Here is a 16,859-nt window from a genome sequence, read left to right as displayed (position 1 = left end):
CTGTAGAAAAACGTGAACACAGTCTGAAGCTGTGGGCTTCCCCTCAGACGAAGCTTAGAAAAGAGCCTCCCTTGAAAAAGACACTCAAAAACATCTGGTTGAAAGAATGAGGTGGGCCCATTCTGTTACAAGTTTATATGCAGGGAAATATGTGTGTTCATTGTTTATGCGTCTGGCTCCATGTTTCCCTGAATCCAGAGTCTGTGGTGAAGCCGGGTGAATTCCTGTGTCTGTCCTCTGCTTGTCCGACGTTGCACTTGGTGTCGTTTAATAATTTCCGGGCTGAAAAGATGTGGGCCTTGTAATGTTGACCTTACTCTAAATAGAAACAATTTGATTAAGTGTATGACGTTTGTTTAAATCTGTGAAGCACAGACTGAGACAGACCATAGATGCCAGATAATATCTTTATACTACAGTGTCACAATCTGTCATCTTTCTCTCATTTAGGTGGTATGGGCTATGACTATGTTCACATCTTGATAACTCCATGTGTACAAGCCAAACACGGTGTTGATAGAAGTGTAACATGTTATGACCACTTAAGATTTACTGCAAACTATCACTGTGACTGTCTTTATCACAGTACATGGCCGTGTACATGAGGAAAAGCACCTCTTATTTGCAGTGTTGATGGATTAGTTTGACAGTCTCAGTATAAAAACTGGTCTGAATATTATGGGTGCGAAAACAGCTGCATGATTGTACTGCATCATACTGTTGTATATTATTATAGTGGTTGTAAAGTAGCTAAATAATTACCTATCTTAACCTTTTTTTGTTCAAGTGTTAGCCAATTGAAACTTACTCTTTGTGTTGCGACAGATGATGGTGGGTGTGTAGCCAACAGTAACTTTGCTGTATGTGTTGCCTTAAAAAAGTTTGTGTTCACTGGTCAAAACCTTGTTTAAGATCATTTAAATCAGAAAACAAGTTTTATACAGCATGTCTTCATCATGGTCCACATAGACAGAGAGTAAGATGGGTGGATGTATGGATGTTGAAAGCTAAGTAGATGAGATCACTCCTCTGAGCCGACCACTTAGGCTAGTGGACCATTTAATGTCTTGTCCAAATGATTTCAAAGTGAGTGAGGCGAGTGTGTGTGAGTCTTGAGTGGTATGTGTGTGTTTTCGTATCGGTTTGGGAGGCTACAGAGCAGAGGGAGGTGCAGGTTTGTTTGTGGCTCTCATATTGTGATCCTGGCCCTGTGTGTGTTTGTGTGTGTCGCACGCAGCTTAGTGTGTCGAGTGTGGTGATTTGGAAAGCAGCTGGTAAGACGAGTGCTGACTCATTGCTGTGTGACTGGGCTACGGGAGATAAGGCACCCCTGTGTGTGTGTGTGTGTGTGTGTGTGTGTGTGTGTGTGTGTGTGTGTGTGTGTGTGTGTGTGTGTGTGTGTGTGTGTGTGTGTGTGTGTGTGTGTGTGTGTGTGTGTGTGTGTGTGTGTGTGTGTGTGTGTGTGTGTGTGTGTGTGTGTGTGTGTACTGGCTTCCTGGTATGGCTTGTGAGAGTTTTTATTGATCACATTCATTTTGGCACAAAGGCCTTTACCCTGCTGCGAGCTGCTTTATAGCCAGCTGTTATTGGCTACAACACTGTGCATACTTAAAAACATTTGCAGTGTTTGTGTTCACATAGCTGCAATTGAATCTTAATTAAAACATTTCCATTTTCAGCCTTTTTCACTTTCTCTCTCACTTTTTTTTGAGGCCTCGAAGGGTTAAAAGGATCTAAAACACCTGCTGGTCTGCCAAAAAATAAAAAATCAAGGCCAAATCTTCGTTCATGTTATTAAACCAGGGGGTAAAATACACCTGACTGACACACAGTGTTGAGGAGCAGAGAGTCTGTCAACCACCTGCATTACTGTCAACATGAGAGTGCTTACTGTTAACAGCTGCTGTGAGCTCAGCTGGCTTTATCAGAAGTAATGGGTAGAGAAAGTTTACTTTGGAGGTGGTTTCTAATTAGCTGTCAACACCCAGAGTGGAGGCGAGAGCAAGCACAGAATATGGAGGAAGAAGAAGAGATGAACAATTATATTTCCTCTGAATGTTTGTGGCTACAGTCTTAAATGCTTCAGGTCATTTTCAGCGCAACTGTTATTACAGATTGTGACAAGAAATGTTCATTTTCACACATGACAGAGGTGGAGAGAGGAGTGCTGGGTTGTATTGGAGTACAGAAAAATTGCGCTTAGTCTTATTGTGTGTTCCAGTTGTACCCCAGTTGGAAATATCAACTGGAACGCCCCCTGAAGTCAGATTTCTGACTCAAAAAGTCAGACATAACTCACCAGCTCCTGCAGCGCTCTCACTTAATAGGACCAACTTCAAAATAATGTTGCCATTAGTCTCTTAGACATAAAAGATGACAAAAATGGGGTCCAGGTTGAAAAATACTGACGCTTCCCTTAAAAGCAGTCAGTGCCATGTTTAACTTTAAAGCCAAACTGGTCATCTGTGGGGTCGTAACTCATTTTAACACCAGACAGGTTGTTACAGCTCAGTACACCTCACCATTCAATCATCAATAAGGTATGATAATGATGATAATGCAACAATATTGTCTGTTTCTGCAGATTCAATCTACAGTGTACGGTACAGATGTTTTACAGCTGTTAGGAACTTCTTTCCAAAGCTCAATAGCATCGTTACTTAACAGCTTCTTAGCCAAGGAATCAGCCTTCACTTGCTCATTTTTACAATTAAAGTGAATGACATATGTACATCTTGCATTAGTGAGCTTCTTGTACCTGAGCAGAGGTCCTGGTCTGGGTCTACCTGCCATATAGACCAGGATTTAGAGGCTTCAGCAGGATACTAAGATACATGCTCGGTCCAACCAGACCTGATGTGTCTTGTTTTAATGCTTGATTCACTAATGTAAGTATAACTATTTATCAAAGTGCACAAAAAGCACTTAGCTTGACAATATAAAATTATTATCTTCAAAGAACTGAGCCATGTGGCTTCATACATTTCATACAATCATATCCCCAATGACAAATACACTGGAAAAAGTATTATCTTGAATAAAGGAATAGATGAAGGCACGCCTATTCAGATACTCATCCTCCTTCTGATGACAGAGGGTGTATACACATTTAAGATAATGAATGTCTCGTCATTGGGAATAAACAGCATTGCAATACACCAGTCAACACTAAACCTAACCACATTTATCAATGAGTCAAGCTTGTTATTCCATAGAATAGCCACACGCTGTGGTATCCTATCTCCAAATACTCCAATGCTGAGGTCAGTTGTAGACTCCCCAGCTCCCTGAAAATGATTTATGACAAAGTTTAGTTTTTACAAGTCTTGCTTTGCTAAAAAGATTATGTCACAGTTCTCCGAAAGGTTGTCAGCAACTATGCAGCAAGCTTTATCCCGTGCGCTCTGGACCACAAAAAGCTGTGTGACAAAACCCGAATGGTCATTTAGTGGGCCGTATGTACAAACACAATCACTGAAGTAAGTAAAATGTATTTATATAGCACTTTTCATACACATTGGTCACAAAGTGCTTTACATAGTCAAGATGAAACAAAAAAGATCATACAATACTCAAAATACACACAAAAAATATATATGTATGTATACACATAAACACTTACAAATATACATATACACATACATATATATTAATAATAATAATGTAATAAAAAGAAAATGCTAACGCCTAATGCCTACAGGTTACCCAAACGCCTGTCCAAACAGTTTTTTAGCTGTTTTTTAAATAAATACATTGAACTTAGCTGCAGCCATCTCACTCAGCCTAGCAAGCTTTGAGATCCATATGGAAATGATTTACTGAATATTGCAATAAAACTCTCAAAGACAAATGCTCTCTGTGTGTTCCTCTTTTAATTCCCCTTCGCACCAGACAACCGCTCCTTCTGGCTAGATCTCCAGACTGCATTTCGTCAACCTTGCATTCAGCGAATACTTTATATGAGCCTGATTCACTGTTTGGCGAGTCAATATTTTGATACTGTTTCAAGAATGAGAAGAAAAGGGCGTGCGGGTGGTCGAGTGGAGCAAATCCCGGCCGAAGGTCCTTTGCTGCATGTCACACCCCCCCTATCTCCTGTTTTCTGTCTGTCTACTGTTGAATAAAGGCGCCTGTGCCGAAAAAATCTTTAAAAAAAAAAAAGAATAAGAAGAAAATGTCTTCTCCCAAGCTACACTTGCAGATGTGCCAAAAGTCACATTTTGAGAAGTTCATCTGATCATGTCAGGCCCTCGTAGCTTCAGTTACAGTAAGGTAAGGCAGGAAATTGTGTTCACATAATGTGTTAGACAGATGAGTTCAACTGAAGTGCTTTTGACCTAATCGCATGTACAATTGGTCACTTAAATCAGGTTTAGCTGTACCCGCAGCTTTAAAGCTTAATTTGTTGCCATGGCATTCGAACATTATAATCAGGATTTGACTATTAGTTTTTTTTCCCCCGGCGGTGGCAGTCTGGTAGGTAGAGAGGGAGAGATGACGGAGGCAGCGGGGGAAGATGAGTCTCACAGTGCAGGTGCATCTTCCTCATCCCCGCCTTGCCGGCCAATGATGCGCTGGCTGTAAGCAGCACTGGAGAGGACAGGGTAGCGGGCACACAGCACGAGGAGCAGAAGAAGCAGCAGCAGATTCAGTTTGAGCAGGATGTAGAACACAGCAGGCAGAGAGGATGAGGCACCTGCACCGTGAGACTTGCTCTTCCCTGCCGTTTCTGTCATCTCTCCCTCGCTCTCCTCACCCTTTGCACCCATTGGACCACATCTGACCGCCATCCCACCCCCTGTAGCGAAGCTTTGAATAAATTCGACTAATTGCTGCCGAAGTTTCGAAGCCCAAAAAAAAAGGTACAGTTCGGTACAGTTCTAGTTTTTCGGATTGTAAGGCAGTCATTCACCCCAATTTGAGAGCCCCTTGTGACAAATTATCTACTGTTTTCTCCTAATTTGTTAACAGACGCATGGGGGTGGTGGATGGGGGCGGAGCTGACAAACAAGCTATTGTGCTGCAGGTCATTGACATAGTCTGCGGGCTTTGGCTGACACACAGCCACACAGAGACTGCTGTTGCTGACCACAAGGGCCAGGACTCAGATAACCGCCTCTGAATTCTTTTGTCCTCTCCATGACTCCTCGCAGTTAAGTCCTTGTCTTCATCTTCAGGAGCTCAGAGGGCTCAGGGAGGTTTTGGTCATAATATTACAGTGTCAAAATTAAGTGACGTGTATGGCCGTAGCTACCATTGAGGACACCGAGGTCATGTCCTCGGTATTTTTTTCTTGAAGTTTCGTTTCATTGTGAAAATAGCCGACGAGACAATTATCCTTACATCAACGGACCTTCACGTGACACGTACTTGCAGATACCGCTGCCATTTCAAAATGAAAGTAGTCGGCTATAAAGCCAGCGGCGGTGTGAGGCTTTGAAATCCACCGGGAATTTTTTCACCGGCCCCGGTGTCCCAACTGGTTTCCAATTCAACTGGTTTCCTTACCGAACAGCTCCAGCTGTGTTGCGCTTCCGTCAGCAGATTTGTCACAAATTCACAAATATACACAACATATTACTGGAGATTTAAGTCGCAGTTATATAATGCTCACTTCCAGAAAAAATATTGTTAATTGGACTTGACCCAATTTTGCAAAGTGTTCATTCATTGGATGAGCCCTTTTCTCCCTTTCCCAGCAGGCCGTGCTCCATTCCACATTTTAAGAACAAACAAAGAAAATAATATATTGCAGTTATCATTTTTAAATATACAACCATGGAAATTGTAGAATACTGAAATAGGAGTTGATTTAAGTTGCAAAATTGGAAATGATAAGAAAGAACCGGACCACAAGAGTGACCATGACTGAGAAATACACAGCAAGAAAGTGGTATAAATACATCATGGATTACAGCTAATTAAAATACATGTCTTGGTCTTATTTTTGACCTCGGTATTTGACAAATCCTGGCTAAGGCCTTGGTGACGTGTCAGTAACATCTGTTATAGTGGTTAATGATTATATGTTGTACAGACTGCCACCTTTCTCCGGTCACTTGCTGCTACTGCTAGTAAAATTAAAAATTAATACAACATTTTTTTTGTCTTTTTCAATTATTCAACTAACTTTGACTCCCCCCAGTTTGCACTTTTTGCATTTTTCACCAGTATATATTTATTATGTTCATCCATTTTTACATACAATACCTCTACTACAGTGGAGGTATTGTATGAGCCTCGTCATGTGTTCTGTGCAAATATCAGGGTTAATACTCTTAGCCTAACCTCAGCTTCCTGCTTTACAAGCTGATGGAGTAATGCGATACACACACATCGTTACCGTCAGGCCGTCAGTCTGTCCTGTTATCACATCAGAAAACACATCCTGTGATGCTGATGTCCATCCTTCTACCATTGTTGTCTTTGTTATCTATGTGCTTTTTTTGTGTGATCAACTGAGTGCAAGCTTGCCTCTATTGTGTGTATGTGTCTGTAGGTTGTGTTTAAAGATTTTGTTTCCCTGAAGTGCCCCAACAGAGGGATAATATCTCAGAGCCTGCGAACGCTTCACGTTTCTAGTGTTGATTCCTCTGAAGTGCATGTTGACTGTTTTGAGTTTGTGAAAATTTGCAGGCAAAATGGAACATACTAAAATATTCAAAACATTAAAAATGCTGTTTTATTTTTGTATTTTACTGTATTTTGAATTGTATTTTTTGTGTCTTGTCACTAAGCTACTGTTGAGGCTTAAAGAGGAATATGCGACTGAATTATTATTTTGTGGTGAAAATGGCCTACCTTTTATAATTTATTAGAATCCATGGTGGTGTTTTCAAATGTCTTGTTTTGTCAATAAACAAAACAAAAATCCAGAGATATCCAGTTGACCGTCAGGTACAGTATGTCATAGAAAACCTGCAGATTCAATTTGGATAGCTGCAACCAGCAAATATTTAACATTTCTGCTTAAAATGATCAGTTGATTATCCAAATAGCTGCTGATTAATTTTCTGTTGATTGATCAGGCTTGGCAGCTCTACATGCAACAGGGCACTATCTATACATTACAGTTTTTCAACTAAAAGGAGAAAAACTTCCCTTATAAATCATGGTACTTCCCCTTTTGAAGGTATTATAGGGATATTCTACCAAAGGTGACAGAGAGACTAGGTATCTTGGGTAGGTTCACATTTTTTCTGTTACCTGTTACCTCCACAGTCAGAGAGGCGGTCATTTAATTAACTACAAAACAATATTCAAACTCCTTCACTCAGGCAGTTTGTTGTGTTATTGTCCACCTCAATGCTGTCGTTATTTAAAAAGTGTTGACCCGGTATATGTCAGTATTGGAGGGGTTGTCGCCATTGTTTCAGCCACATTTTTCTGGTCTCCATACACTTCTATTTTAATCAATACTTACTGAGTAATGGCTTGAGCTTCAATCACTCCACACATGTATCTACAGTATTTTATTTTCCTCCTATTTGACCACATAATTGCAATAATTGTGTATTGGGTCTCAGCGCTGCCAAAACACCAGTGACCTACACTCAGCACTGTGCCTGAATGCGATTAGTGTAGACTTGAGGCTTGTTAGAGATAAACAGCGCCTTGACTGGATAGTGGACAAAAATCAGACAACACCAGCGAGGGGGAGGTGACAAAAGAACAGCAGTCAAGTTGTACAGTTTCCAGCAGCCTTCAAAGTATATACAGGAAGTCACAAAAAATATTTACATCCTGTTTCTCTGATCCTAATTTAATAAAATGTTATCTAGTCTTTTCAAGATCGTGGCATCTAAACTACTCGCATTATTTTAATTGTGCTCTGCATGATAGAGTACCAAAAATGACCTGGTACCCTGTGATCATCAAAACATTATTCGGAAATCTTCCAATATTAATAAATGATTTTACGTAGAAATTAAACCACGGCAGACTATATAGCTGACGTGTCAAACTCATTTCTCTAATTCATATCTCATCTACAAAATAAAGAAATTTAAATAAAACAAATGTATCTTTATTCAGTGTAAGTCTGCTTATCTTGTCTTGAGTTTTTTGGACAGTTCTTTGTATAAGCTTTAACTTCCTCTCCTGCACAAATGTTTATTGACTTTAGTTCATATTAAGCTGAGTATATGCAGGTAAAATGTTTTTATATGTGAATGTCTTGCACATATCAAATCTTATATAAAATATTGAAACACTTTTGTAAACTGTAAACAAATAAAGTAAAGCAACCAATAGTTGAATATTTAGGCTGTCAGGACTTCACACCTGTACAGAGGAGAATAATCTTGATGTCACACTTGTTACCAGAGGTTTTATGTTATTTCAGCTCATAATGCTGACAAGAATGAAATAATGACGTAATGTTCATAATTTGTCTATTTGTAATATTTTGACACTGAATGTTTCTGTCTCTTTGGTGATAGAAGTCATCATCATCCACACATTTGAGTCCAGCAAGTCATATTGTTGTTTAAACACTTCAGCTAATTAGCTCTTTGATCAGGTATTGCAGCCAATGAAGAGCAGCTGTTGCACTTGGCTTCAAAAACCGCAGCTACTGACTCATTTCAAACTATCCTACTTACTAAAGCTGCTCTACTAATGCTGCAAACACTGCTGTGTTCAATACTGTGTAAACATCTTTCATGTTTTCTCATCCTCGCGATGGCCACACACATTCACATGAATGCATACAGCTCTTTGGAGATTTTTGAGTTTTATGGTTCAGACTAGTCCTCATCTGTTATTGAACTTTGGACTCTTGGTCACGAGTGTCTCTATCTTTCATTTTCCCATTCCTCTTTTTTTCCCAAGTTTCTCCCAATTACTGATGAATGGTTAAAGAACGGGGATAAATATCTTCATTCTTTGTCTATCTTTTTTTTCTCTCTGTGTCTGCTCTCATTCCTGTTGCCTATAATCTTCACCTCCCTTCCTGCTCACCATTAGCAGCCTGAGGCCTGGCAGGCTGACAGTTTCAGCTGCTCAGTGCCTGCTTCAGCAGCCTAGAGCATACTTGGCAAACAAAACCAAGGTCTGTACTTTGGCTCAGCTAGCCACCACCCTCTCCACTGTGGACCCAGCACCCCCCTTTCACCCACGCCTACTCTGTCTCCCTGACTGTTGTCCTTCTGGTCAACCTGAGGTCACATAATGAACAGTTGTCACAGTCCAGCTGACATGCCATGTATGAAAGGAGGGAGAGGCATATGACAACAATTACACTGCTGACCATGGCACAGATGACCACCCGAGCACACAAACACACACACACACAGAGTACAGCTGCTGGCCCCTCTGAGGCCCTGTCTGTGGCTTTTATTCCTTCTGCCTGGCTGCCATCTCTTTTTGACACGAACCAAAGGAGTGGCTGTCAGGGAAGCAGCAGACTGCCTCAACTACCAGTTATGCTGACTCATGGCTAAAATGCTACAGAGCTGAGAGGCTGACTGCGAGCTAGCCGTCATCATTGCTGATGATGTTTGATAGGGTTTTTTTTCCTCTTAAGGACGGTATTGCAAAGTATTTGCTGCAATTATTAGTGGTTTAACAGTCAGTAGATCTCTGTGGTTGTATGGGGCTGCTGCTACTTTTTACAGTATGATAAATATACTGCGACACTGCATTGTCTGATAAGTGTTTAGTCTGCTGATTAGGCCGACGCCTGTCTGATCTCCAGCTTCATTCAAAAATGTGGTCAGTGCTTTGTGTCACAAATTCATTTCTGCAGTGTGGATATACCGGTGGTTAATGAAGGAGCTCACTTGATGGCATTAGACTGGATTCACAGCCTAATCCATGAACTGGGGCTTGGACCCTTCATGGTTTGGCACACAGGTTGAGCTGGATGCACTGAGGAGGGGAGAGAATGAACTAGCACACACAACACAAGAAACCACATCCATTGTGTATGAATGTTTCATAGAAGTGAGTGAGTAATATATGTAGGAAGGAAAGGAAGGAAGATAAAGCAGACGCGAAGTCATAGACCACAATGTGAGAAAAATGGAGTGAATAGAAAGTAGTTCACAGAAGAGAAAAACACGTTTGATTGTACAGACGATAGAAAACAAAAATCACCTAGTGTCACCCACACTTATAAACTGCTGTGATGAGTTTGATGATGGAAGACGACATGATACAGCACATGTAAAACAGTGTGGATCAACTTCACTTGAGACTAAAAACCTCATAAAAGCTGAATTTCTTCACACATCATGAATATCATGCTGGGTGTTTTTGGCAGGAAATTAAAGCACATCAATAGACAATCATTCCCTTTTGTTTTCCATGTTTCAAAATTATGGCTTAAGCATTTACATCATAGGCTGTGTTTAGTTTTATGTTATTTCAGTTTTGTTTATTTGTGTCATTTAAGATTGAAATTGTAACATTTAATCTGGATCTTTTCGGACATTGTGGCAGTTACACTTTTTAGATCTTTTTTAGATAAATCATCCTCTTTCAGAAAGTATCTTTGCTATTTAGAAATATCTAACAGCATGTTTAGTATAATATAGACTCTGTATTATCCTCTGTACACTCCAAAGCTATACTTTATATAACAGTACAGCTTTGGGGTGTGGTAATAACTTCTTTTGACTCATTCCAATCCAATACTGAAACCCTGTTGGTGGCTTTGATTAGATATTGCTTTCAAGACACTTATGTGGTTATACACACCAACATAACAGACAGACATAATGAAAGACTCATGGCTTGTCACTTTTCCCATTCAGTCTTTGCTGGTTAAAAAAAAAGCGGGATTGCTGTTGAGCCAGTTGTCAGCGGACAGGGAGGCTTCAGCTGCTTTGAAGTTTAGCACTGGTCAGTGGTAGTTTTCCAGATTTAGGCCTGACCATATCAAATTTCCAGGGAAATTGAAAGGATAGCAAGATGTTTGTTCATGCTGTGATCTGTTCTGTAGTGATCAAACCAAAGTCTAATTGTTTCATTAATCTAATTTCATAAATCCGGTCTGTAAAATTGACATACTAAAAATTGAACAACAGTTAGGATTTTTTTATTCACCCCATTTCTAATCTTCAGCCAAGTCAGATAGTGGCTGAGTAGGTTTCTGCTGCGCCGGCTGCAGAAGATGTGGAAACACCACCACCTACTGCCTGAGATCACATATCCAAAACATGGCCAGAAATAATGCCAGCTTGTAATGAATCTTTGATTACATCAGTCACTGACGAAAGTTACTGGGGGAATTTGAGATGAGAGCCTTTTTGAGATGAACAATAGTAACATATTAAAACAAAGAATATGTGGTGGATTTTGAAAATTACCGTCAAATGCTTCCATTGTGTGGTGAGCAGAAGTGAAATCCACCCTTAAAGCAAAGAACTTAGAAACTTACATACTAATGCTTACCAGTATTTTGTTGGCAGGTGGTGACATTAATCCGTCTTTTTAAGTATGAAAGGAAATGTTTAAATCCCGGTTCCCGTTATGTGTTTGTACCATAAAAGAAAAGAAAAAGAATGTTTCACAAGCTTGAAGCACATCTGCAAGACCCAGTTTGACTTCTGCCGAAAGTGAAAGAACAACTTCTTCTGCTTTGGTTAAAATAACATTAAGAAGGGAGGGGATTTGGTAAGAATGGCTTATGAAACAAGAATATAGAACAGTCTTACTGACTGCAGCTTATATTCACAGTATTTCCTGCCATGATTCTGAGACAGATGGCTTCGATAAAATAAAAAATAGGTTAGTTATGATTCTATGTGTATTTCTCTGTTAATCCTCCCCTAAGATTCTTCCTTTTACCTAGAAGTAATTTCATATTGTAGAAAAGGCAATTATGTTGTTTAACTCTTGCATGTGCGCGCTCCTCTCTCTCTCTTTCTACAGGAGCAGATCCACGTGCCTGTCTACCACCCAACACCCAGCCAGGCCCGGCTGGCCACTCAGCTGACAGAAGAGGAGCAGGTCCGCATCGCCCAACGTATCGGACTCATCCAGCACCTCCCAAAGGGTGTATATGATCCGGGGCGGGATGGCTCTGAGAAGAAGATAAGAGAGTGAGTAGAGACCCTGGTTGGTGAGACTCAGAAAGAGGCTCCTTCACTGCAGTAATCTGTGTTTAAGCAGGGTGTTTGTATGGCCTTAAAAGACTTGAAGACTCAAACCTCAAAACATCCCCTGGATTATATACTTTGATTTAAACTGCAACACAACTTGCTGTTGTCACATGCAAATGAATTCCCATAAAATATCTAATGAAGAGTGTAAACTGACTGTTTTTATATTTTAAAGTGCTTCATGTCAGATAAACCAATGTAGTTTTAAGCAGGCAAGCAACTAATATTTATCATTGATGATTTTTTTGCTTATTTTCTTAATTAATCAATTAAATATCAAAAATGCCAATTTTATACAACTGAGTGTAAATGGACCAAAAAAACCCTGCATATTGTCAGTCACTTGTACTCACTTTATTGACAAGGTTTTGGTCCTGAGACCTTCATCAGGAAATGTTCCTGCCTAGACACTTGACTGAAACCATTAAACAGCATTTAACATAACTGCTGATTAATTTTCTGCCGATCAACTAAGCAATTAAGTGATTGATAATTATAGGGTTAGTGTCAAGTATGTGGTTTTTATTTCTCTTCTGCTATTTCCTGCATTTTTCTGCTGTCCACATCTTTCCCTAACAAAGCATAGTATTGAGTTAACAATGAATGTGTGCGTTCTCCTCTGTAGGTGCGTCATTTGTATGATGGACTTTGTGTACGGAGACCCCATCCGGTTCCTGCCCTGCATGCACATCTACCACATGGACTGTATAGACGACTGGCTGATGAGATCCTTCACCTGCCCCTCTTGCATGGAGCCGGTGGACGCCGCGCTGCTTTCCTCCTATGAGACCAACTGACACACACACATGCACGCACACATGCCCACAGACACCTGTGGACCAGACTGGACAAACACACAAACACACACGCACATACACATACACATGTAATATGCACACAAATGGAAATACACAACTTCCATCTTACTAACCTTTATCCTGGATTAGTAAGGTGGTGATTTCAAAGCAGTGATGATGTAAAAAATTTAGGAAGAACTCTGTGTCTGTCTGTGTTTGTGTGTATGCGTGTACAAGTTCCTCAGTTGGCCTGCTGGACAGGATTGCATCTGGGAAAGGACCGAAGGACTGAACAGAGTATTGGTGTTTGAGGCAAGCAGGAAGGAGCTGCTAGATTTCGGAAAGGAGCAAAAGATGAGAGGTGACAATGGGAGGCTGAGGATATGGGTACAAAGGGAAGTCAAGGAGAATCGATGGCCATTAACTGTTATGATTAAGAAATCTTTCAAAGATCCGCTTTTTATATACGCAAATGCACACATAAGCACGCAACCAGTCACACACTTCCTCTATTTACTCCCCAGCATTAAAATGAACTTTGACAGAATGCAGGAGGATATCTGCTTGCCATCATCCGGCTGCGGATTGTGCTTCCTGGACTGTTGAAGTGTGATTACAATAAACTACTGCAAGAAAAAGGTGGAGACCCTTCTGAAGATTGCAGGATCTGCCAGATGCTTGATGCATCTCCACACAGACACCTCTGCAAGAGGTACCATATCTGCATCAGAAACTGCCACAGATGCAGATATCTGATTAAAGACTGCCAGAGATGGACATCAGATTTAAGACTACGGACATCAGATTTAAGACTACGGACATTCGATGAATTCTGCAGACACAGGCCTCGAGTTGTCTGTATAGCTTTCTCATGAGAAACAAAAGATTGATTGACTGATTGATTGATTGTCCTGTGGCTTTGTGAAATCTGTTCCATGTTTAGTTTTGTCAGTCAGCATAAGGGCTCTGTTGAACCAGTGTTTACCACAGACATGGCAAAAGGTGTGCTTTAGTCACTAATGTGATGTGTAGCTGGTAGACTATTGCTGTCAAGCTATCGACTCCTCATGACTCTCAGTCACTGTGAGATCTCAGATTATTGGCCAAAGCACAAAAATATGACTGTAGACCGATAAACAAACCATTTTACAAATCAGAGATATTTGCACTTCTTCATTGTGACAAGAGTCAAGAATATGCATTCACAAATTATGTCAAAGTGAAGTACAGTATGTGATTTTCTTCACCTGCATTCTCATGAACATTGCAATGAACTTTAATGAAAACCACAAAATCTCTGTGGACCAGGAGTGGAAATGGAACTTTTTACTGGTGGCAATAACCAGTAACTCCAATTTCAATCCTCAAGAAAAGTCCACACCATAATAAAAAATACATACAAGGTCAATCTTATTTAATGTGTTTGCATTTATAAAGCATAACTTCATTAAGCATCCTTTCCTGTGACAAATGTGGTTATTAAACCAGCTCTACGGAAAATATTTACACAATGGCAGGCACCGCCTGCAAGACGGATCTGGTCCTGTGTCAGTGAATACAAATGTCATTTAAGTACCTAATGTAGTCAGAATCAGTAGTTACACAATGCTGATAATGCGTTTTTCAGTTTAAACAAGGTCTATTTCAATCCCAAAAAAATAATCTTTTGAAAATGATGTTTGCTAATTCACACATCATCTTGCTACACTTTTTAAAAACATCTATTGCCCAAGTCAACCAGTTTACTATTAAAGCACAAAGAAATACAAATGTTATATTTTCCTTCTCCTTGCTAACTTCAGCATGTAAATGAGTCAGTAAGATGAAATACGCAGGAAAATGGTAAACATACTCTTCTGAGCTCCCCCTGCGTAATGGGCATGACTCAGATCTGACAAAGGCATGCCTTTAGTGATCTTTGTGTGTGCATTCCTGTGTGTGTGTGTGTGTGTGTGTGTGTGTGTGTGTGTGTGTGTGTGTGTGTTCTACTTGGCTTCATAGCCTCTGTGTGTGTGTTTGAGAAAGACTGGGGGAGGCATTTTTGCACAGTAATTTAATCTACTTAACTCTTCATGTTGTACATTTTTCTCCATCAGTGGAGCTTCATGGCCTTAGGTTAAGTGTGAGTGAGGGTCGGTATCAGCTGCTAAAAAGTGGAGCAGAGTCCAGTTTATTACAAGAAACAAGAAGTTTAGATTGCAAATTCTTCTGCCAAGCTACATTGTCACAAAACTAATAAACAAACAGTATTGTGGTGTTTGGACTGAATTTCTGTCTCGTCACCTGCTCCCTGGAGGGTTCCCAATGCCTTCATCTGCATTCCACAGCAGTCCTGCGGTACAATGGATGACCGTTTTGGATACAGTGAACTTTTTTGCAGAGCAGGAAAGGTTTTGATCTCAGTCTGGACCAAATCAAGGCTATGTGGAACTACAAATGCAAAGGAAACTAAGATGACCATGTCATTGTGTATGTGTGTGTATCTTTAGTACAACAAAATAATTGGTTTAACTAAATCTACTGTACATACGTATCCTAATCCTTATTCATGTGAAGACTAGCATTCTCCCAAAGCTACATATTGTATGCTTTCTTCAATAAGGTGACATTTTGTGGAGCTGCTTCATTGAACCGACTAGAATTCCACCAAAAGGCTTTGAGGGATAAAATGTGTTCCCAAGAAAATGACTCATGTCCACACTGTTGGTTGGCCCCTCCTCATTTGATGAGGAAGCAGCTGCACAAAAATGCTGCCTCACCACATTTCAGATAGACCTTTGCCTCCTAGGTTGATTCTTAGGAGAAACGTATTTATCTAAAATGTCCAAATTGACAGGAATGACAAGCGAGTGCTGTTTTCGGCTGGATTTTCTTTTCTTTTTTTTGTGCTTTAAGTACAGGATTGATCAGCAAAGTTTGCTCATACGTGAACTGGGTATGTGTGTTGTATGTTTGTGTATGGATCCTTGTTTGTAAGCATAATTATGCATATGCTATGTACTACAGGCAAATAATAAATATACATTGCGACACAGCTGCCACTGGTTGTGATTTATTTCCTCTATGAACACTCGAAAGGAAATAATTGAAGGGCTTTCAGTTCATCACTGTCAATTAAGGAACCTGAATGTTAAGGATAAGGCATCCAAGACAATTTTATCCAGAGTATGATATAAATATGGTATCAAATTAATAATGACATCACTGATTGAGTGACATAACACTTTATAATACAGGTACAAAACACATGCTCATGATGATTTAATGCATGAATCAATGTGGGATGTATAATGAATCCCTGCTGTTCCCCATTAAGAAATGATTAAGTCACAATGAGTTTGTTTGATAGGTTTGTGCTTAATGGACGTCATGAATATTGTTCCACAATTATGTCATACATTCATTTTTATGTTACTGAAATCCAGTCACACAGAAAACGCCTCTCTGAAAACAGTACTATACTCAGAAATATGAAGCTGGTTTTATCAAACTGGTAATCAGATGTAGATGTAGCCTACTCATGTTGCATGACTTACCTTGTCGAGTCACATTTATGGGCTTGGAAACAAAACCTACTTCAATGTTCATATGGGCATCTGGCTATTAGTTTGAGACAGACCTGAACATTTACTGGTAAACATTACTGACAGAATAAATATTATTGACAGCGTCATATGAAATATGAAATAATGTTCCTTTGTTTAAAGTGTTACCCTACACTCTATAAATAAAATTCATTATTATTATTATTATTATATTTGCCTAACTCAAGTGTAAGGCACATGTCGCTTAACAAAGAAACCCCAACAACAACAACAATGTATTTTACACAAGAGGCATAGATCCCTGGTTTGATCCATCTAGAGGGAATACTAGTTTTTATATCAAAAGCGTCAAAAGTGTTTTGACAAAGTTCATCTGCTAACTCCAGCGTTTGGCTGAATAATGGCACCAA

At 39.9% G+C, this 16,859-nt stretch overlaps 1 protein-coding gene across 2 annotated transcripts in view; it reads left to right on the top strand.

Moving 5' to 3' along the window:
* Positions 1-15,938, top strand: part of rnf11b (ring finger protein 11b) — an 18,377-nt gene extending 2,439 nt beyond the window's left edge. The window contains exons 2-4 of one of the 2 annotated variants that reach the window (XR_009925451.1): positions 11,878-12,047; positions 12,733-13,265; positions 13,429-15,938. Coding sequence is in view for 1 of the 2 variants with exons in the window: in XM_062424996.1 (XP_062280980.1) it covers positions 11,878-12,047; positions 12,733-12,904 (342 nt within the window). In the remaining variant the exon portion in view is untranslated. Of the gene's footprint in view, positions 1-11,877; positions 12,048-12,732 lie in introns of both variants that reach the window. The other variant, XM_062424996.1, reaches the window with a different exon arrangement.
* Positions 15,939-16,859: the final 921 nt, after the last annotated feature.

This window comes from Scomber scombrus, chromosome 8 (assembly GCF_963691925.1).
Source record: "Scomber scombrus chromosome 8, fScoSco1.1, whole genome shotgun sequence".
NCBI classification, from domain to species: Eukaryota; Metazoa; Chordata; class Actinopteri; order Scombriformes; family Scombridae; genus Scomber; species Scomber scombrus.
This window is presented reverse-complemented; position numbering and strand designations above follow the sequence as displayed.